This window comes from Schistosoma mansoni (assembly GCF_000237925.1).
Source record: "Schistosoma mansoni, WGS project CABG00000000 data, chromosome 1 unplaced supercontig 0071, strain Puerto Rico, whole genome shotgun sequence".
Taxonomy (NCBI): domain Eukaryota; kingdom Metazoa; phylum Platyhelminthes; class Trematoda; order Strigeidida; family Schistosomatidae; genus Schistosoma; species Schistosoma mansoni.
The window spans coordinates 1,526,888-1,550,816 of NW_017385989.1; the positions used below are offsets into that span (position 1 = coordinate 1,526,888).

General features: G+C 38.4%; 2 protein-coding genes and 1 non-coding gene across 3 annotated transcripts in view; 1 reads left to right on the forward strand and 2 right to left on the reverse strand.

Moving 5' to 3' along the window:
- Positions 1-375: 375 nt before the first annotated feature.
- Positions 376-7,118, forward strand: Smp_075940 (prohibitin, putative; the record flags this gene model as incomplete). Its single annotated transcript, XM_018791840.1, has 3 exons — positions 376-687; positions 6,025-6,120; positions 6,718-7,118. The coding sequence occupies 3 exons, from the start codon at positions 376-378 to the stop codon at positions 6,934-6,936; spliced, it is 627 nt and encodes a 208-aa protein (XP_018645062.1). The 3' UTR covers positions 6,937-7,118.
- Positions 7,119-9,961: 2,843 nt separating this feature from the next.
- Positions 9,962-23,929, reverse strand: part of Smp_163070 (hypothetical protein) — a gene marked incomplete at its 5' end in the record, with an annotated part of 59,416 nt that continues 45,448 nt past the window's right edge. The window contains 6 exons of the mRNA XM_018791841.1: positions 9,962-10,306; positions 12,237-12,695; positions 14,219-14,523; positions 16,447-16,563; positions 18,693-18,998; positions 22,163-22,336. Of these exons, the coding sequence (XP_018645063.1) occupies positions 10,150-10,306; positions 12,237-12,695; positions 14,219-14,523; positions 16,447-16,563; positions 18,693-18,998; positions 22,163-22,336 (1,518 nt within the window). The 3' untranslated portion in view covers positions 9,962-10,149. The remainder of the gene's footprint in view (positions 10,307-12,236; positions 12,696-14,218; positions 14,524-16,446; positions 16,564-18,692; positions 18,999-22,162; positions 22,337-23,929) is intronic.
- Positions 14,834-14,904, reverse strand: Smp_tRNA_01431_Pseudo_TTG.1.1. The gene has a single exon. It is a non-coding gene (tRNA).

Genomic DNA, 23,929 nt, shown 5'->3' on the forward strand with positions numbered 1-23,929 from the left:
GAGATTCCAGGGTTATAGCCAAGGAGGTCTGCTGGCCGATTTGACAAGGTGCGTACGTTGAAGGCTCCAATTCGTAGTTTAGAGCGAGGTTTCGGTAGACCTGGAACAGTATTTCGCTCACTAGAACCTGCTTCGGTTTGGGCACCCGGGCAGTGTCACAGCTCTCACACAAATTAAATAAGATTTGTGTGGCGCATATATATCTGGTGCTTCCTTGTATCTATATTTATGTGTTCAACTAAATAATAAATTAAGTGCTTCGTCAACTGGATCTGTTGCATTACCCCCCATTTTATGTTTGCAGGGAAAAGTACTCGTGATAAACATGTTGCATAGATTTCTTCATTGATAGTAGTTATAATAACTTCAATTTAAATGTCATTCATTTCCGTGGGTCATATTTGTGTTTTTTTTACTACCGATGTAGATCTACAAACAGTGAATATAACTTTGCGTATATTGTTTCGCCCTGAGCCATCTACTCTACCAAAGATTTATCAGAACCTAGGTTTTGACTACGAGGAACGTGTACTTCCTTCCATTACCACTGAGGTGCTCAAAGCAGTGGTTGCTCAATTTGATGCAAGTGAGCTTATAACTCAGCGAGAATTGGTCAGTCAGAGAGTGAATGAAGATCTTACCCAACGAGCTTCATCGTTCGGTATATTGTTAGACGATATAGCCCTGGTAAATGTCATTGTATTTATTTAGTAAATAATTTCTTTGGTTTCTATTTATCATTTTCTAACCTTGCATCTCGTTATGGTTTCATACTTTCTTATAATATACTCAGGTTGTCCTTATTGCTTCAAATAACACGGGTCCAAGTGATATTTGAGGGATCACTTTTCTTGCCGTTAGATGTTCTACTGATTATTATTTTGTTTTATTTAAACACATACATATTGGTACAAAAGGGCACCAGATACATATGCGCCACACAAAATAATGAAAGTAGGAAGAGAAGGGATGAAAAGATAAGGCGGACTGAAATGTACAACCGGAAAACTCTTTCAGTTAAGAAAGTTAGAACCACTCTTTATGAAGAAAGTAAAAGAAAGTTACAGCAGGATCGCCACTGGCTTCTATTCTGAGCCATATCTGATAACGTCTCTAGCCACTGTGTTGCACTACCTCTCGGACCCCAGCCAGGGAGTCGTGAAGGACCAACAGAAGCTAGCCCTTTGCAGCTTTCTTTCATGCCACGACACCATGTCATACACTGACCTCCTCTCCGCTTTCTCCAACCAGTCCCAGAGTCGGCAAATAATGCACGACGTGGAAGTCTCTGGGACGACATTCGTAGAACATGTCCAAGCCACCGAAGTCGGTGTTTCAAGATGGTGACACCAATTGAATTATCGTCTCTGCGCCCGAACACACGATGCCGAACCTCTGCATTACTAACATGGTGTTGCCACTGGATGTCAGCAATCCTTCGGAGACAATGATGATCGAACACAGAGAGTCGTCTAACATCCTCAACTCGGAGAGGCCAGGTTTCACAAGCATAGAGCAAAACTGCTCTCACCGACGCGTTGTAGATCCGACCTTTTACAGCCAGACTAACATCACGAAGGCGCCAAAGATGGCCCAGATTTGCATAAGCCGCTCTGGCTTTCATTATACGTGCATCAATCTCATCACTCACGCCACCACCAGCACTTATATAGCTACCTAGATACACGAACTTCTCAACTACTTCAATCTGCTCACCATCCAGGGTGAGTACAGGATGAGAATCTTGCCAGTCTTGTAGGAGTACTTTGCACTTGGAGGGTGCAAAGCACATGCCGTACCTATGGACACTGATTGCCAACTGATTAAGTGCGGATTGCATGCCTTGAGCATTATCGCACAGTAAGGCAATATCATCCGCATACTCGAGGTCGAGAATTTGTTCTCCAGGCAGCAGATCCACACCGCTATTACTTACATCCATCAGAGCTGTTTCCAGGATGTCATCGATGGCAAAGTTGAAGCGGAATGGTGAGATCGGGCAACCCTGTCTAACCCCGCTGCTTGAATGGAACAAGGGAGAAAGGTGGTTGTATGCCCTCACTCTGCCTGAGGTGTTCGTGTACAGGGCCTTTAAAATGTTAATAAACTTCTCAGGCACACCCTTCTTCAATAGACAATCCCAGAGAACAGTCCTGTCCAACGAATCGAAGGCAGCCCTGATATCAAGAAACACTACGATTGTTGGCCTGCGATAAGTATGACGGTGTTCTAACATTTGGCGGAGGGTGAAGATATGATCAATGCATCCTCGACCAGAACGAAAACCAGCCTGCTCCTCGCGAGTCAATCGTTCTCGGGTTTTAAACAACCTATGAAGAATGACAGATTAAACAATGTCGTGTCTGAAACTGGTTACAGTTTTGCCACACTTCCAGAATATGGCTATTACAAAACCCATACATCATCATCGATCAAATATCTGTCACGAATATTTATGACTCCCATTTGCCACGTCTCACATCAGCAAAGCTAGAAAGGAAGTTGACAAGATGAAAAGCAAAGTACAGGAAACAATAATAAATGCAGTAAGAATCTAAGCATGAAAAATACCATTGAAAAGAAACAAATAAGGTCAAAGAATCTAAGGTTTTTAGGGAAGAGTGGGTGAAGCTGTGCCACTTCAACGGATTCCACCCCATATCACCTATTACGAGTATTAAGCAGGCCCTTGCTTAAGAGCCTGTATGTTTTTTGAGTTTGCTCAGGCTATCAATAAATAACTTCATGGTTTTATGATATCTCACTGCTTATGGCATATTTTCAGCCTACTATTTCAGCCATCATTGCGCGTTAGAGTAGATGATGGTTAGATATGCCTAACGTATGTCCAAACCATCTCATTTGACGATGTCAGTCAGTCAGTCAGCTACAACGTAGGACCAGGCACATATATGCATCGGTCCAAGTTGCCATACCTCGTTAGCACAACAAGATCAACACCGGATTCCTAGTAGTTAATTTAGTGTTGGTAGTAGTATATAAATTATAGGTTGTATATAGGGATATAGTACAGGAAGGAAGAGAGATATGAAGCAATTTTAGTCTCAAGGTTTAAGGGAAGATAAAGAGTGTATACACCTACGCCATTGTGATCGATTCTCAGCCATGTCACACAGAGTCTCCAACCATTGGTTACGATAGTCACGCGGACCCCAACCAGGTAGTCTGCATCTGCCAACATGGCTCAGACTAGAAGTTAGTGACTTCAAGCACTGATGCCATGTTTTGGTTTGGCCGCCCCTAACTCTCTTCCAACCGTCCCCAATACTAGTCATCATAGCGCGTCGTGGTAATCGGTGTTCAGGCATACGTAACACATGGCCCAACCATCTCAGTCGATGAAGATTCATCACCTCATCAACTGATTTACCATCGTTCCCTAATACCCTGCGTCTAACCTCACTATTACTTACCCGGTTATCCCAGCAGATGCGAGCAATATTTCTAAGGCATCTGTGGTCAAATACTAGTAACCTACGAGTATCTTCTACTCTTAATGGCCATGTTTCACAGCCGTAAAGTAGAACAGAACGAACTGATGCGCAGTATACTCGTCCCTTAATTGATAGACGGATATCTCGTCTACGCCATAGGTGACGTAAGTTGGCAAAAGCCAAACGAGCTTTTTGAATCCGTGCAGAGATTTGACGATGATTCATAGCCTTGCCAATGGACTTGGTTTTTTACACAGTGCCCCACACATGCTCTGCATTATTCACTCAATGGTTTCATCACATCCGGGGAATACATCAAATAAATCTATGATTAGATGCTTTCAGCCTAGCGATTCCTACTTTTAGAGGCCAAGCTTCACAAACGTGAAAAGATATTAACCTGACTGTTGGGAAGTGTTTGCTCTCCTTGATTAATGAACGGAAATTTCGTGTTCACCATGAATGTTACAGTTCGACAAGTCAGATGCCGAGTCTCATCATCCTCCAAACTCACCTGAAGTAATGAAACTTCCATGATAGATCAATTAGTCAAGATATCATATCAGCACCCGGGCAGTATCACAGCCCACACACAAATGAATGAAATGATGAACTCTATTGACGATAATTTGTGTGGCGCATATGTACCTGGTGCCCTTTTGTACCAATATATATGTGTTTAAATAAGTAATAATAAATAATCAGCTCATGAATCGATTAACTGCTGAACCGAGATTTGTTGGTTATAAGTATTAAATCACTGATGTTTTCGAGGCACTATCACCGAGTGAGTAATGTTAAGGCTAGACGAAGGACATTAAGTAAAGATCAGTTTATGAGATAGACGGTCCTCATTGATTGAAATGGTTGGGACATGCTAAATATGCCCAACCACCACCTACTCCGACGTACAATGTTTGCTGGCATATGAGTAGGTTAGGAGGAAGATGGGGGCGGCCAAACTAAAACGTGACGTTGTTCCATGAAGATTAATAGTTAGACTAGGGCGTGTTACGAGATGTTGTATTGAGGTCACTGTGATTACTTTAACCAATAGATGCAGACGTTGAGCGAAATAGCTCGAAATCTCAATAGTGTAAGTTCATTCATTGTTTATCTTCCCTATAATCGTGAGTTTAAAACTTATCTTGTACTTGTCCACAAATTCATTCTGGGATTATGTTCTTTCTTAATATTTACAGTTATCACTTATACTATTACTACTTTTACTGCACTGAGATTTGTCTTGGTAAATTTTTCTCTTTGTGCTAATATAGTTGTCAAACATCTCCAGCTACGCTAAATATAAGAGACTATTTTATCCGTAAAATTACTTTGACTTTAGTTCCACTTGTTGACCTATTTTTATTATTTGCTAATAAAGTCTCATTCTCATCTATATCTGGTTCTTAGTCGTTGATCAGGTGGTGATTACGTTGAGTGTATCAAATGATCTACTATTAAGTAGTCTATTGTTCTAGTGCCCAGTCTAATGTTTAGCCCTACCGATTCAATTATCGAGTGATCTAGTGTTTTGATGTATGGAGTCATGTTTTATCCCATATTACAGTAGTTTAGTTACGGAAACCGTGTTATCTGATGACCCTGTCTGGTAATTTAAAGTACGGTAGTTAAGGTAGCGTTCAGACCCTTACAAAACTTTTGTTTAAAACTCGAGTGATTAAACAGTTGAATAGATGAGATTTAACCCAAGTTTAACGGTCAGTCAACTAGAGTCAAAATTAAAGAAATAACCATTTTGTTTTCTATAGAAGAAACCTTATTATTTCGTTTTGGAATTATTAGTCATGGAACGTAAAATCCCAGAAATGTTATAAGTAATAGTAGCTGTGCGAATAAACTTTGTATTTGTTCTAACATATAGCTATATTTATCTAACTGCTTTACTGTACAGGGAATACATTTTAGTTCTGTGTAATACGATAATTTCAAGAAATTATGCTTTATTCAAATGATCAGAGGTTATACAAGTCTATTAGACAACTCATCATTCCATTTATTTGTGAGAGGGCTGTGATACTGCCCAGGTGCCCAAACTGAAGCACGTGGTTTTCTTAAGGGGCAACACCCGGAGTCTTTGACCTAAAGGTCTAACCCGCAAGCAGTGGGGTATCGTGAGGAGATGCAGTCCCATGGTAGCCGGTGACCAACAATTGGTTCATATGCCATTTCTTTCCTCAGGATACTGGAGTCCATGTGTACCATTGGTTTGGAATGAGGGTTTTCCAACTCTCCTAGGTGAACTTTCCGTGTCCACCAACCCGGTTAAAGCACCGTACATTTGCTTTTCGTCCTTCCACTTTCGTAAACAACACCCCCGCTGAGAGAAGGCAGTGAGTAGGACTTCTCTGGCAGAGGCTATATACGCGTGGCCATATAAGAGCATTTCGAGAGAAAGAGCGAACTCTCCCCACTCTCGGCCGTACCAGGGCATTTGGGGGCGTTAAGCTAATTAACTAACGTTAGTTTAAGAATATAAAATATGAGTAAGATGTTTTTGTTATTATTATTATTGTTTAATAATGCTTCGTGTGTTATTTGTTCACAGACACAAATCTCTTTCGGTCGAGAATTCTCAGAAGCAGTAGAAGCCAAACAAGTTGCTCAACAGGAAGCTGAACGTGCACGATATTTAGTAGAAAAGGTAAAATATTCTCTAGGGGTAGTTGATGGGCAGTGTAATAACTTTCATCATTTAATGAATTACTACTAGAAGCAAATTCTATCAGACTGTCCTTTTAAGAGTGACAATTATCAGTCACATTTGTACAATCTCTTTATACGCTGATGAAGTCCCTGAAATAGATATTCTTTTTAAATTATCAAGCTCGTACGAACGATGTAAAACTTTACTCATCAATACATCAGTTCAAGTTGGTGAGCTCTCTTAAAATGAATCTAGAAGGAAGCTACTTTCGTGATAATATAATATGCACTATACTTCAGGTTGGGTGGTCAAATCAATCTAACGGTTGGACTGATTAAAAGTCAGATATTTTACCATGTACGCAGTCCTTAAGTATTTGAAATAACGGATAAGTTTTATCGCAATACAACCTATTAGCTTGTTATTGTCGATAGTCAGTAAAGATATCGGTTTTGTGATAACCGCGCTTCTTTTTGTGGCATTTGTATCCTTACCAAATAAAATTATTTACTTCTCCATATTGTCATTTAAATGTAGTTTTGTTGTTATGTTGTAATTCCTCAAGATATTTTTATTCTTTCTTGATTCACAAAGGCTGAACAACATAAACTGGCTGCCATTATATCTGCAGAAGGTGACTCAGAAGCGGCAACATTACTGTCTAAATCTTTCGGATCTTCCGGTGAAGGTCTTATTGAATTGAGGCGAATCGAAGCTGCTGAAGATATTGCTTACCAACTTTCAAAAAATCGAAATATCACCTATATCCCTGATGGTCAACATACACTCCTTAATTTACCTGCTGCACAATAAAGTCTATTTGTTTATCCTGTTTTTTGATGTAAATGTATGAGTTGAGTGTTACCGATTGTACACGATTCAATTGTCTCAGAATTTTAGCTTTTGTACCATAAATCTTTACCTAGTTAATATTCACTTCGTTCAAACTTTAATTACCATGTTTAATGAATAAACTAAAAACCCAGTGTTATTGTACTGATATAGTTCTGCATGCTTTGGGGCAAATTGGTATCAGTCAGTCAGTCGTTCACAACGTAGAACTTCGTACGTACGTACATCCGACCGTTGCTGCTACCTTGACGTGGTGGTCGGGCTTGCCTATCGTTATGAACCAATCGAGCTATACTGGCTGGAACAATCGTTCCTCAAGGTCCTGCCATGCCAGACAGGTCGGTTGAAGAGCGGTAAGACTAAAAGCAGCAAACCCAAGGTCCGAAGGCGAAGTTGTACTGCCGACTGTACAGAGGTGTGACAGCAGTAAGGTGTTTCCTTCAGACAACCAGCATAACAGCGATGCTGCCTTCCCACAAGGAAGAGTGTGTTTAGAAAAGGTCGACCCTAAAAATGCACACCTCGCCTTATCCCACGGATATCCGTCTCCGGCGGTAAGGTCCTTTGAAGAACGAAGCTAACACAAAAACTACCCACAAAAAGGTCGTGTGTGACCGACCTCAAGCAGTTGTCCCTTGGGCACTGCGGTCACGCTCTCAGGTCGTTAAGACCACTTCTAACCCAATTTCCTTTTCAGGTCCCTCAAGAAATACCCTTCCACGGTGTGGGCAGCCGGGAAGTGATATTATTCGTTTGTCTAAGAACTAGTAGATTGGTTTGTAGTATAAATCAATGTTTTGCGTAATTCTGAAAGAAATCAATAACTTATTCTATACACAATGGTATTATTATTTTAAGCGCGCATCTTATCAGGGCTAAGTATATTATTCTTACCAACTGAAGGATCAAAAACTTGGTAGCCTTTACACTTGGGATACTGATGCAGTGACATTTTATATTCCAAGAACCCCCAGTATATAAGGGCCAAAATAACCGAAGCTAACAACAAGTTTTTTTATGAAACAGGAAATAGTCAAAATAAATTTAACTCACTTGTGTTTTCATCAACTACTTAAAATCTCCATTATTTCATTATCAAATTACTGGGAATGCTTAACGTACAGGTGTTCATTAGGAACTGAGGTTGAACAATCGCAGTTACAGAGTGCTTCAGCTAGGTCATCATTGTACTGTCAAAATGATCATGAGTTACACCCGTCAATTAACGTCTGTATGGTTTTGGTTTTATACGACTAATTTGTTTATTCTTATATTATATGATGTTTTTTGTACCGATTGAGAATTCGATAAGCCAGGCAGTGATGATTAACATTGGTTGTTTTCAGTTTTCCGAATTCCTGTCTACTTGGTACATATAACAAGCGAAGAAACGAATACTCTTCAATGGTTGATGTTTAAAATTGCAATAGACCATTAAGTGATAATGGTTGGGGTTTACATAGTAACCGGAGACGGAAATTCGTGGGATAAGGCGAGGTGTGCATTTTTAGGGTCGACCTTTTCTAACCCCACCCCTCATTGTGGGAAGGCAGTATCGCTGTTATGCTGGTTGTCTGAAGGAAACACCTTACTGCTGTCACACCTCTGTACAGTCGGCAGTACAACTTCGCCTTCGGACCTTGGGTTTGCTGCTTTTAGTCTTACCGCTCTTCAACCGACCTGTCTGGCATGGCAGGACCTTGAGGAACGATTGTTCCAGCCAGTATAGCTCGATTGGTTCATCACGATGGGCAAGCCCATCCACCACTTCAAGGTATAAGCAACGGGCGGGTTACATAGTAACTCGTAATCAATTTGTGTAACAAAATCATTTGCAGTCGTGTTCATTACCTATTTTTCTCTAAGTCAGGATTTAAGAATTATGTATTACCTTCCATTCTTCGGTCTCAGTTGTTCCTCCTGAATTTTGTTTCCCATATCCTACTAACTCAATATTATTTCCCATCTTATGCTTCTCACTTTGTCAATGTTCTATTTCTATAGTGATTTCAGGGATTATGACTAACGTCATTGGATACTCGTACCAGGTTCTAAAGTGATAATGACTAACTGACTTGGGCTATAGAGTTTAGGTTCCAAGTTTGAACATTGCCATATGTATTTGGGTTTTGACAACCGGGCACTTGAACATTAAATTGTTCTTTAAATGTAGAACAATGGATCCCTTCCATAGATGTAAGAAGTTAGTCCAAGAAAGGTAATACTCAGTACATTTTGAATAATATGATCACATATCCGTTAAGGTCTTTTTGTACGAAAATTAAAGAAGGTCAAATGAATACAAGTAATAATTGAAATGTGATTTTCAATAAATGTCTTTAAGAGTGATTAGGTTTTTCCAGGTATATTAGGCGAATACATTACATTTCGCAGATTAACTTCATCTTCATTTTACTTATTGCTCTTTGAATGTGGACAGTAAAGTGAAGGATGGAATTACTGAAAAAGCATTAATTTTCAATACCAGTGATGATGGTAGCTAAAAATGGTTATGCGCCATCTCTGACATCAATTTCAGAGTAATTTGGAAATAACAAATTTTGTACAATCTAATCCACTTTTATTTTTGCTGATCGGTTTATGCAGTAAAGGTCCTGGGTTCGAATCTCGTGAGGCGATGTCATGGATGCGCACTGCTGAAGAGTCCCACAATAGGACGAAACGGCCGTCCAGAGCTTCCAGGTTTTTCCTGGTGGTCTAGCTTCAATTGACTCATGTTTTCAATTATGTAGTAAATTTGAGAATTGCTTTGTTGTTACCTTTGCATCTTTATTATTTTTTTTAAACAAGAGTAACAAACAGTAATGTGAGAGGTTCTGCAGTTACTCTAATCTGCTGTCAGTCAATCAGCTATAACATAGGACCAGGCACATGTATGCATCGGCCTAAGTTGCCATACCTCGTTAGCACAACAAGATGAACAAGGTATGGCAACTTGGACCGATGCAAATATGTAATGCAATGTAAACTTTTAAAAATAATCAATTTGTCCTAAACAATGTCTTGTTGTTTACATGAAAAAAATCTTGTAGTCAAGCTCACATTCTTTTCATCCACTACGTAAAACATTAATTATACATGAAAATTAGTCTGTGTTTCATTTCACGTTTCATAGAAAACTTCAAGACTACTGAAATCCATAGTGTAGTTCATTTATTTATCTTCCAATTTGTTCTGTAATGTTGTCGGTGGTAGTGCGATTATTCTAGGTCTAGTAGTTATTTCAAATTCTTTCTCATTGACTTCATCCAAAATATTACTTAATATACCAGCTAAAGCATCTTCAATTAACCATTGAATAGCCGGATTCCTAAAATGATTGGGTAGAAAGGAGGAGGGGGGAGAGGAAAAGGTTGTAAAATTTATGCGTAACATGTAATTACGTGTTTTTACATTAGCTGGGTAATCATTTGAAATCGGGGAGCATTGGATTAGTTGCTTGAGAATTCAGCATCTAATCAAAAGTTGGTTGAAAAAGTTTATGGGACTACTGAATCTCGACTCAGTGTTATGGCGTTCATCTTAGATTTAATCTGATGTATGCTGATAAGTACTAAGCTAGGAAGAAATGATTACCATTCATAGGATGTTAGTTTATAATCAGTAATTTAGATTGGATGTTAAGTAAATTATGTTCTGACTGTAAACGTCATCTTAACACTAGTTAGGCTTGTTTATCGTGATGATCCAGTCGAGTTGAATCAGTTCATTGAAGTCGCATCTCACCAGGTAGGTTGGCTAGAGAGTAGTAAGACTAAAAGCATCAAATGTAAGGTCAGGGCTGTATCGCACTTGAAATGGAGTGTCATTTCAGCATGAAACCTTCAACGGGCAATCAACATCTTTAACCACTTTACCTTTCCAAAGACCGAAAAAAAGGTTGAAAATGACATGTACTAAGGATAGTACTCTTCATCTTAGAGGAGGTCAATTCTGAAGATCGGGAGGCTAGTTCAGTATAGATTCACGGAAAGGCCGTGTAACTGACTGTGAGCATTTTCCTCTCAGTAACTGCGTTAGAGTTCTCAGGTCGAGAAGACCACTTGTTACCCAGCTTGCTTTACAGGTCCCTAAAAAATTTCTACAATAAAGAAATGGCTGTCTATACAAATTTAGCCCAGTGCTTCCGGGTGTCCAATGATGATAGGTCCATTATTTTAATGAAAGTCTGCAACCATTAACAGACAAATCTGGTAATAGCGGGTTTTCTGTGGAAATTCAAAGTAATTTTTTATATATAGCTGAAATCATGAGTCAATTGAAGCTAGACCACCATGGAAAACCTGGAAGCACTGGACGGCCGTTTCGTCCTATTGCGGGACTCTTCAGCATTGCGCATCTACGATCCCGCCTCGCGAGAATCGAACCCAGGACCTACCAGTATCGCGCCAGAGCACTTGACCGATAGACCACTGAGCCTGCATCGAACGGTGTTAATGACTAACTTCAACCAATTCACGAAGTTGAGCTTCCAGGTTTTCCATGGTGGTCTAGCTTCAATTGAACTAATGATTTCAACTATATATAAAAAATCTGGCAATACTCGGGCTCATCCATTTTTAACGATAAACATGATATGCACAGATTGTTTGGTTTTTAATCATTACAGGAAGTCGATTGTGTTTACTGACGCTTTATTTATTTATTTATACGTATAAATATCGGTACAAGGGGGTACCAGATACATATGCGCCGCACAAATCTCATTTGATTTGTTTGAGGGCTGTGATACTGCTCAGGTGCCCAAACCGAAGCAGATAGTTTTCTTAGGGGACCACACCCCGACCTAAAGGTCTAACCCACAAGCAGTGGGGTATCGTGAGGAGATGCAGTCCCATGGTAGCCGGTGACCAACAATTGGTTCATATGCCATTTCTTTCCTCAGGATACTGGAGTCCATATGTACCATTGGTTTGGAATGAGGGTTTTCCAACTCTCCTAGGTGAACTTTCCGTGTCCACCAACCCGGTTAAAGCACCGTACATTTGCTTTTCGTCCTTCCACTTTCGTAAACAACACCCCCGCTGAGAGAAGGCAGTGAGTAGGACTTCTCTGGCAGAGGCTATATACGCGTGGCCATGTGAGAGCATTCCGAGAGAAAGAGCGGACTCTCCCCACTCTCGGCCGTATCAGGGCATTTTGGGGGCTTACTGACGCTTACTCGCATTTTAGTTTCCGCTTATATCTCATAAAGTGGATACGGGAAGAAAAAGGGGCAAAAATAAATATATACAACTTACTGTATACACATACTATCAGCAGTTTCTTCATGTATACTTTTCATATCTTGTTTATTAATTTTCTCTTTAACTATTTCAGGTATCCAATGATTGAGTTGATCTGTCGCTTTATTTATATCATTCATGTTGTAATTAGTTGATAATTCATTAGATTTATAACAATGATCCGATTTTATTTGTATCCATAATGGTACTGGGTCATCATCATCATTATCATCCATCATGATCTCATTGTTGTTTAGCGGTGTTACCAATAATGGTGATGTATCAATTCTATTCTCCGGTGGAATTACAATTTTTTGAATCATTTGTACAAATTCATTATTAAATATTAAACTTTCTATTAAAGATGTTAATAAATCAGTGAATAGGTGTTGATGTAAGCTCCAGATAGAATCTTGGACTTTCGTGGAACTTAATGCTTTAGCAGCTGAATGATTCGAATTAAAAAATTGTGCACTAAAAAAGAAAATTGAAAAAGAATATCTGTGTATAAGATTTTGTGTAGGTAACATACCATGCGGGTAATTGACTAAATAATCCATTGGGTTCGAGTCCCAGAGTGAACATCAACAAGTCTGAGATGCAGGTACATCCAGCTGACGAGTCCCAAATAGGACGAAACGCGCGTCAAACTGGATTCCACTGCTAGCCACTATTCATCTTTGCTTATAATGCTTGTGAATGAAGGCTATGTCGAGGCAATACGCACAGTATGCACATATAACAATAAGAGACTGACTAGTTGCAGTCCTTAATATCAATGGGAAGATTCAAACAAATAGTACTAAGTGAATTTAATCCACTTTTTAGTTTTAGCATCAGTGTTGATAATATAGGCTATCGCAGCATCAGAAAAGGATTTGAGAACTATGGTCAACTAGATAATGACATAAAGACATAACCTTGTAAGCAGATGGTGAGTGTTCTAAATGATGCGGCTCACCATTTTTGTGAAGGCTTGAATCTGACTCCCAATTCGGTTGTATGAATGATTGTTTTCAAAATATACATCCTGTCTATCCTCGTATGTAATACATGACTTAATCCGTGTTGGTGAATAACCGAATTAAATTAGTCAAATACGAGAATGGGTTTCGAATACATATATTTTGTACACTCATTGATCTGGATAACTCCTCCTGTAGCTCCTCCGGGGGCTACTGCCGGTCTCAATCCCGTGTAGAGGAGGAGGGTTGGGCATGGGGTTAGCGACCCAATCCCGTAGAAAACCAACTCGCTAAAAAAACGCTAACTAGAAAAAAAATTATCCGTTGACCGGGACAGGAAATCAGAGGAGTGAAGCGAATAGATGAGAGCGAAGCAAAAATGACACGCATTGGAGATGGCGGGTAAGCCAACTCGAGAGAGCTAAGCGAAAATAATCCACATTGGAGATGATGGGTAAGCCAACTCGCTTTTATCAAGCGTTAATCAATATTTATAGTCAGATAAGAATAAGTTACAGATATGTGGTGATTAGGATAAGAAGGGTACACATATACGCTCGTATAAAAAAACAGTCAGGATTGATAAGTGAATAATTAACAAGGTGAAAATATGACTCAGATGGGTAGGTAAATTGGCTTGTCCTGAAGCTATAATGAGGATATATGGGCTTAACATATCAACCGACACTACAACCTAATATATATATATATATACCTCTTCAGAGGTCTTATTCTGTCGTTCAATACTCTCAACTTAGTTGTTTATTCTGATATTCTCCATCACCTCAGTGCTCGTTATCTAGTCCTAGAGTTGCCAATTGCTACCTCTACGGTTAGAGTGTATCTCTTATGTTTATTACCAGAATGTTGAGAGGTTAAGCTCTTAGGTTCGAATCTTGATAGGGTCATGAACGAATACGGCTGAGGAGTCCCATACTAGGATGGAATGGCTGTTCAATACTTCGTGGTCAGAATATGTTGTACATTACACTAATTTTCATAAATTACATATATTAAAGATATTTTACTTACTAATCTATGAATGATGTCTTTCCTTCATTGTTTACACCATAAATTTTTGCAGCTTCATCATTAATTATTTCAGCGTTGATTGTAAGATAAACATAAACTGGTTTAGTATGAATTGGTTTTGGCCATTTTTGACAAAATTCATCCATATCAATCTCATCTGATTCTGATGAGATGGCTTCCGATTTCGTTTTCTTTTTTGTTAAGTCATTATCTGTTATTGTAAATTCAACTTTCAATCTATCTATTTCAGATTGCCAAGCTTTTAATTCTTCACAATATTTATTCTCTTCATGTTCATCGATTAACTAAATAATGATGATGGTTAGTAATAATAATGATAATAATTTTAGTAATGTTTAATAAGTAACGTATTTGCCGAGGAGTTAAGGGCGCTCCTAGAATCAATTATTGAATAATAATTTAGCTCCTACACATTAACCAAAGAATTAAACATAATACGTTATTGATTCTGATCTCTTCTGAATGCTCTATCTTTCAGGGTCGTGTAAACCACTACATATACTGAGATGGATAGTGGCTAGCAGTGGAATCCAGGACGCGTGTTTTGTCCTATTTGGGACTCGTCAGCTGGATGTACCTGTATCTCAGAGTTGATGTTCACTCTGGGACTCGAACCCAGTACCCTCGCTTCAAACGCCATCGCGTTATCCACTCGGCCACTGAATCCTGATAGCCACTACATATATTGTTTAGTTTACTAGTTGATAAACATTGTTACAGTATTCTCTAAGTTTAGAACGTTGTTGGTTTTCTTATTAAACAAGTGTGTTTTAACATTTATTGTATGTATGACGATCAAGTGGTTATCATGGTGTGTGTTACTGATGTCGACAGATAATAAGTAGTATGTATCATCAATCGAAAATGGAATGTCCGGAGGCAGAACGTTAAGAAGATCGAGGAAAAGAGAAAGAGAATAGAGAATGATTGGTATGGAAACGAAAGAACAACAAAATGTGGGATAATGGACTGACATTTTGCAAATGAGGTATTTACTTTATGGTTCTCAGATTTTACCAATATATTCTTTATTGTATTAAAATACATTTGGTTGTCCTCACTTATGTGTTCTCGTTCACTACAGGAAGATAGGACACACATTGAGCAAAGGACCCAACTGCGTCACAAGGCAAGCCCCCACTTGGAATTATCAAGGCCAAGGGGGAAGAGGAAGACCAAAGAACACATTACGCTGAGAAATGTAAACAGATATGAGAAGAATTAACGAAAAACTGGATAAAACTAGAAAGGAAGGCCCAGGACAGAGTGGACTGAAGAATGCTGGTCGACGGTCTATACTCCACTGGAGGTAACAGGCGTAAGTAAGTAAGGATGACCTTAACCTTCTGGAAACTTCTGACAGCGTGCTAAATTTAATGTCGAAATAGGTAACTATCCAATCAGAATGTGGAACCTAATCCATCAGTGTACTAGATTTTTCTGATAATTTTCAACCGGATAATAATTAGATATGATGTTTTAGTCTTTTCCTGGCTTTTGAAGACTTTGTGGAGAAATACTATAGAGATCCCAATAAAAATCATAAAGGATATCAGATATTATAGGATTGTAGAAATGAATTGCTGATGGGTGCTATCTAACATGAAGTCTATGTCCACAGTTTCTTGACAGTTCCTCCAAAAATTCTTAGATTAAGGAATGGAATATGGAAAATTTATATAAGTTGTACTGGTTAGTTTACTAAGTTATCTTTTTTAGTACTGGGAATTAATACGAGAACAGTCATTTGTGTAATTTAGTTTACCAAAATTACGTAAAATTCACATGTTCAATAGTTCCTTGTTAATCGTCATTTAACACTTTCTGTACTTAAACATTCGGGGGGGGGGTAATTGACCGTCGACCCTAAATCTAAGTTCCATGTAGTTTAGGGCTACCTGTAGAGTACAAACCGATATCAGCTAGCTTTACGTTCTTAAACACTACCAATAAACTATTCGGGCAGAGATTAACTTTCTGCAGGATTGAGATATTTACAATTGAATGATCATTGAATCGGCCTATACTCCATTGGGAGTAACAGGCGTAAGTAAGTAAGGTAAGTAAGATCATTGAATAATGACCAAGGTCAAGTCTTTCTGGTCTTAAACTGCTGATCAGATTCTATCACTGTAAAACAACATAACAATCATAAAATAAACTCGTAGTATACATAAGGAATTTCAACCTTTTTTCTCACCACTCACTTCACAAATTAGTTTAATCTCAGTAAAACGTGGTAATCCATTAGCTGTAAAAGTAACAAGTTCTTGAATTGTTTGACCTGGTTTAATTCTTCCTATTCTTGGACTAATAGTAACATTCTAAAGGTAATGAGAAAAATTAAAAGCTGATAGAAATACTCAGAAGGGGTTTTGTGGAGATTTCAATATTTCCATAGTTGAAATCATGAGTCAATTGAAGCTAGAACACCATGGAAAAACTTGGAAGCCCTGGACATCTGTTTCTCCCTATCGTGGGACTCCTCAGCAGTGCCCATCCACGATCCCGCCTCTCGAGATTCGAACCCAGGACCTGTCAGTCTCGCGCGCAAACACTTAACCGATAGACCACTGAGCCGGCATCCAACGGTGTTAGGTGCTCTGGCGAGAGACTAGTAGGTCCTGGGTTCGAATCTCGCGAGTGCGGAGTCGTGGATGCGCACTGCTGAGGAGTCCCCCAATAGGACAAAACGGCCGTGCAGGGCCTTCAGGTTTTCCTTGGTGGTATAGCTTCAATTGACTCGTGATTTCAACTATGGAAATGATAGAAATACATTGTTGACTGAGATTCTTATAATTTCCCATACATAAAAGACTAATAATAGGTGAAACTAGTAAAATTAAGCTCGAATTTGAGGTAACTCTATAGTTGACGATCTTCTTCATGGATACTTTACATAGGGAGGCGATGGAATTATCGGACTTAAATAAGAGACAAGAAGTCAATAATCACAATTATTTGATGAAATTCATGAATACACGAAATCGTGGACTGCGAATATCAGAATACATGAAGCAGGAAACATAACTTGATCATGACTGGAAATATACCATAATGAAAGATAATAAGTACTCCTTATGCTCTGCGAAGTCTATTTAAATAGACACTAATGTTTTTCAACCGTTTGTTTAATGAGTTAACTGTCACGTTTTTTTAATTCGTTGGGGTACTAGTAGAGCGCATGGACACTTGTCTTACTCTAGTATAATAGTTTCCGACAATGTTAAACTACAACCCTTCCAGAGACGAAATCTTGGGCATTTAAATCTCATAGCCAAGGTTGTTCAAAAGTGTCCAGCATGAGGTACTGTTGCCAAGTAAGACAGAGGCAGCGCGACCTCACAAAATAACTCTAAAATTCTCCAGTGATGGTGATCCAGTTTTAGCAGTTAGGTTTATTGATATATTAGCTCAAGTCTTAAAGCTGAATACCACCACATACTGTAGTAAACAAGAACACGACCGGGGATAATCGAGTACATTTAAGGACAAAATTACAAACTATCTCACTAAATTCTGATAACCATACATTCATTCCTCTTCGTTCCTTATCGATCTTCTGCCAAAATACATTCTATGTCTGACCATCACCATACACTAATTATATGGATATAAGTAAACCATACCACAATATGACAGTTTATAAGAAAGAACGGATATCATCTTGTAATAACAAGTGAGGAATCAATTTGACTAATACGTGGTCTAAAATATCGACTTCAATAATTATCCAGTGCTTAGCTAGGGCTCATAGTCACCAAATCCGGTGAAACCAGGCTGTTGCGGTACACCCACGTGACCACATAAATCAAATACTCCCTCACTATTAGATCTTCAAACTTGAGAACATTTTAGAACGTCCAAAAATGATGACATTCTTCAAATTTGTTTCTACTTTTTAAAAAAGTATTCGCCAATGTTTAATCTTTCTCATTAACACTGATTCTACTATTATTTCGACTTTTACTAATCATGTTTATTTCATCTTGTCATGTTGAGATTTCATAAGAGCTTGAGGTGATTTATCGTTGTGTCAGGATGATAAGCTAATTTTGAATGAGCTCTTAAGGTCAGTAAAAATTTATTTATTTATTTGTTCAAGCATATAAATATTGGTACGAGGAAGCACCAGGTACATATGCGCCACACTAATCTCATTTGATTTGTGTGAGGGCTATGATACTGCCCGGGTGACCAAACTGAAGCAGGTGGTTTTCTTAAGGGACTACACTCGGAGCCGTTGACCTAAAGATCCGATCCATAAGGCAGTGGAGCATCGTAAGGAGATGTAGTCCCATGATAGCCGGTGACCGACGATTGATTCATACGCCATTTGTTCCTTCAGGATACTGGAGCCCATGTGTACCATTGGTTTGGAATCAGGGTTTTCCAACTGCCCTAGGTGAACTTTCCGTGTCTAACAAGATCAATAAAAAAAGGATTTACTTACCTCCGTATCATTTGGAAATTCAGTAAACCATCGAAATCGATAAATTGAACGATTATTAACAGGTAATCGGTTAATATCAGAACTAAATCTATTTGTCATATGAATTATACGTCTACAACATGTACCAATAATAATACGATTTAATTCTATTAAATGATGTGATAAACTAATCCATGAATCAATTGGAATTTTAATTCGTCGAGCAAGTGGTGGAAAATTTCGAAAAGTCAATTCACCTTCATCAATATCATCATCATTATGTCTAATTATTGATTGTGGATTACGATCCAAAGAGATTATATGATTCTGTAAGAGAAGAAAAAGACTATACCATAAACATAACTTCTTTTTTTCTGGCTAGAATCTCAGGTATTATTTATATAAAAAGAATAGAATGAAATCATCAAGAAGTTTAGTTGGTTTGTTGAGATCCTCTCTATCTATGATTTGTTAGGCAAATGCTCGAATAGGACTTGAAACGCATGACATTGATCATCACCCAGTGAACAACCAATTGTGATTACATCTCAGTTCTACAGGAGGTCGGTTGCGGCCCGAATAGCTCAGTGGTAACGTCTCTGACTGTGAAGCTGAGTGATACGGGATCGAATCCGTCAGCGAGCACCAGTTCCCACAAGATTACAGGTAAACCTTGCTGATGAGTGCCAAGTAGCACGAAATCCGGGTCCAGGGTTTCCTGTTGACCACCTCCAACCACCATCTTATCTCAACATAGTATACGCAGTGTCGAGCCATACAGACTAGTGGCAACATTGCAACTTGATCGATAGCATTCGATCAGCACTAAGAAGGACTTGATACGCATGACATTGATCATCACCCAGTAATCAACCAATTGTCGAGCAGCGGTTGCTAAACATAAAAATTATGATGAAATTAGACAAAATCTCTTAAGATAATTACAAAAGTGTCCAATATGAGGTGCTGTTGCCAAATAAGACATAAGCAGCGCGGTCTCACAAAATAACTCTAAAATTCTCCAATGATTGTATGTTTTTAACTTTTCCTCGGTTAATCGCGAAAGGACTCAACTAGAGGTTTTATCATTAGGTCCTAAGTTTCGTGATAGTCGTAGACATGTGGATCATTTGAAAACTGATGTTTCGAATATTCAGTCCTGATAGGATATGTAAAAGTGCATGAGTTCATTGTTTAGATGGATTATGGCTACCAGTGTGATCCAGGACGAGTGTCTCATCACATCTGAGACTCGTTAGCTGAATGCATCATCATCCCAATGTTGATATTCACAACCAAAATGAAAATCATTTCATTTTTCTTCAAACATCCAGTGCGTTATCCACTGAGCTACTGAATACAGATAATCACTCACTAGTGCTAAAGATATGATATTTAATCACTATAAGAAAAATGGCTGTACAGAAAACATCTACACAGGAATATATATTTGCCACTAGCACTGGTTGAAACTAAGTCAGTCTTATCAATATTGGACATAGGGTGGTGGGTACCTGTGTAGTTGTGTCACAGAGTTGAGCTGTTGTTCAGATTATAGTGTTAAAGCCTGGATAGCGTCTAGTTCTCCTGAAAACCAACATAAACTTGCCCTGGCCTAAAAGGGTAAATTTGTATAATTATGAATTATCAGCATTGGGATAACTTATCTCTTCATGATTATGCTGTGAATAATATTGATTGACTGTCTGTCTCTAACACGTTGATGTTATGATGTTATAATTACGAAGTTTTTCCGAATCATATATCTTTTGCATGTTAAAGGCGTAACTTTTAGAACTTTATTTTATTATCTTATAAGGCTAAAACCAAAACAATTAATGACCAATCTTATGGAGATCAGTGAGAGCGAGAATCGGCAAAGCAAGAGCAGCATAGTTACAACTGAAGAACATCTGTAACTCAAAACAACTGTCTGTCAACCAACACCAAGATCAGAATTTTCAATACAAATGTCAAGACAGTTCTACTGTATGGGGTGGAGACGTGGAGAACTACGAAAGCCATCATCCATAAGATAAAGGTGTTTATTAACAGTTGTCAACGGATGATACTTCGGATCCGTTGGCCAGACACTATCAGCAACAACCTACTGTAGGGGAGAACAAACCAGATTCCAGTGGAGGAAGAATCAGGAGGAAGCGCTGGAAGTGGATAAGACACACATTGAGGAAATCACCCAACTGCGTCACAAGGCAAGCCCTTACATGGAATCCTGAAGACCAAAGGAGAAGAGGAAGACTAAAGAACACATTACGCCGAGAAATGGAGATAGACATGAGAAAGATGAAAAAAAGTTGGATAGAACTAGAAAGGAATTGGCAGGACAGAGTGGGTTGGAGAATGCTGGTCGGCGGTCTATGCTCCATTGGGAGTAACAGGCGTAAGTAAAAAAGTAAAGTTCTGGAGATCAACTGAATTATTTGCCTACATAGTTATAGACAGTTAAGTCATCTACAATGATGAAATAGTCAGTCAGATGTTAATAATCTATTTAGGGATTGTCACGAATATATATACTACTCCAAGTTACCGTAAACTACGTTAACATTGTAATAAAGGAAATTATCAAAACAAAAAGCAAAAATGGGGAAATAGTATTAAATGCTTTGAAGACCTAAACTTTAGGAGAACGGTTGACAATAAACTGAAAATTTTGAAGAACAAAATTTTAGGGATGTTTCCCATCTGACGATTCGGAAGTAGAAGAATATTACAACTGTACCATTGGAATCGATTTTGTACCAAGTCATCTAACGTTTTCAAACACTGATTACAAGTGTGCATGAACAACGACTAAGATATCTGGACCTACGTGCATAGCTCAGACCAGCAATTACTAACTTCATGGATTGATGACATACCCTCATCTTACCATTGGTAACTGTTTTTTAAGTTAATTCCGTGCCAGAAAGCATTGAATAATATACATAGTTAAGGATGGTTCACACATGATCAAACCACCTAAGTTGATGAAAATTGATACTCATATTAATTAATTCACTTTTTGTCATTTGATTGATCACTGGGTGGTGATCAATGTCATGCGTGTCATGACCTTCTTAGTGCTGATCGAATGCTATCGATCAAGTTGCAATGTGGCCACTAGTTTAGGTGGCTCGACACTGCGTGCTCAGTGGTAACGTCTCTGACTGTGAAGCTGAGTGACACGGAATTAAATCCGTCAGGGAGCACTAGTTCCCTCAAGATTACAGGTACACCTTGCTGACGAGTGCCAAGTAGAACGAAACCCTGGTCCAGGGTTCCCTGATGACCACCTCCAACCACCATCTTACTTATTCTATCCAGTATTCTCTGTTTAAAGTCAGTATTTGTCAAGAATCTTTGGTATTATCAATCAAAGTACCCAAAAAATCAACCCCTCTCAAAAAAAACTTACAAAACATAGAATTGCATATGTACTTTAAGTTGTTAAAAAAAATATAACATCTAAAATTAATATAGACAGTTACTTCAATAGCTGTGGGAATTCGAACACGTTGTGGATTGGCTATGATTTCTTTAGGTCCCAATTGTTTTGGATCATATCCAATTGCTATTAATTCTAATAGAATAGTATCAGAATAGACTGATTGACCAGTAACTGGTGACACTTCAGCATCCATAATATGAATATAACAATAAGCCTAAAAAAATTAATAAAGTTTTCAATATATGATAAACATACAATCTATTATAAGCAAAAATGGATAGTGGCTAGCAGTGGAATCCAGTTTGACGCGCGTTTCATCCTATTTGGGACTCGTCGGCTGGATGTACCTGCATCTCAGACTTGTTGATGTTCAAAGTGGGACTCGAACAAACAATACTAAATGAATTTATACAATCTATTATATTACATATTATTAGAAAATAAGTAATGTCAATATATATAGGAAGTTCACAGAAAGTCGAAGACTTTGATTTCATACACTGGTTGGGCATAGATTATCAAGATCTATCCATAATTTTGATAAGTATCGGGTTCGAGGATTCCTACAGATTGTCATCAGTAATCTGACATTGAAATGAAAGATGTTGATCAAGATTAAAATCGTTTATCTGATATTCGAGTGCTTGAGATATATGTCTAGTGATCTGGTTTATCAATCCTGTATTAAGTCATATTGTGGTGTGGGTTACTTATATCCACATAAGTAATATATGGTGATGGTCAGGCATATAATGTATTTTGGCAGAGGATGGATAAGGAAAGAACGGGAACGAAGCACAATCAGTATGAAAATGCATGAACAATCAAATTAGAGAAGATGGACTGATATTTGCAGAAGGAACAGTCAAGATTGAGTTAATTGATTTTTATTTTGTAAATTAACTGTTTACTGTATGGTGATCAGATTTCAGTGAGATATTCTGTAATTCGTGCTTAGATACATTCGATTGTCCCCACCTGCGTTGTAGTTCACTACAATATTATCTAGTATCAATATCAATATTCATTGGTCGGATTGATAACGATAAGAACCAATGGTGAGGCTATAATTTATGGACGACCTTTGAACGAATCTTAAGTGACCCTGAGAGATGTTAGCCAATCAGTAAACAGTCAGCATAGAGTAAAAATATATGATACAAAACTAAATAATTAAAGTGCATACACTTCTTTTACATGGTTCAAAAACTTGTCAAGGTTAGAAAAAGGTTCATAGGTTCCAAAATCGTAATGCATAAGGTAGACGAACTCATCCATATGGCTCCATAATAGTTGGTCTCTGGAGCCATGATAGGGTCGCATAAACTCTTTTAGCTTTGACTCCCGTTGTGTAAGTTTATCATTTTTATGATGGATATGTCCCCACAACACTCATACCACTGAACAGCAGCAGCTTCAGTAACATCTGCGATTATTGCAGCCAACGTTACAGGTGCTTTTATTTTATACAGTTGGCTGCAATTATTATAATATGCCTCGGTCTCAATCTGGATCGAGCGATAAATGTTCCTATACTAGCAAACGTCTTCCTTCATCATATATTACATCGAAGAACAACATCATGGTAGTCTGCACAAGATCTACAAGTCATTTGATTACCGCAATTACAAATACAGGAACTTCCTAGAAGTCTTATTTGTTGTAGCCGCTTAATTGTCAAGTCTTCTTTAAAAGCCTCTGTGAACCAATCGTACATGAGCATCAGGTACTGAAATTGGCGCCGTGACCTTGAAATCCCTCAAATGCTTCTGATTGGCTCGTCCATAATTTATAGTCTCACTGAACC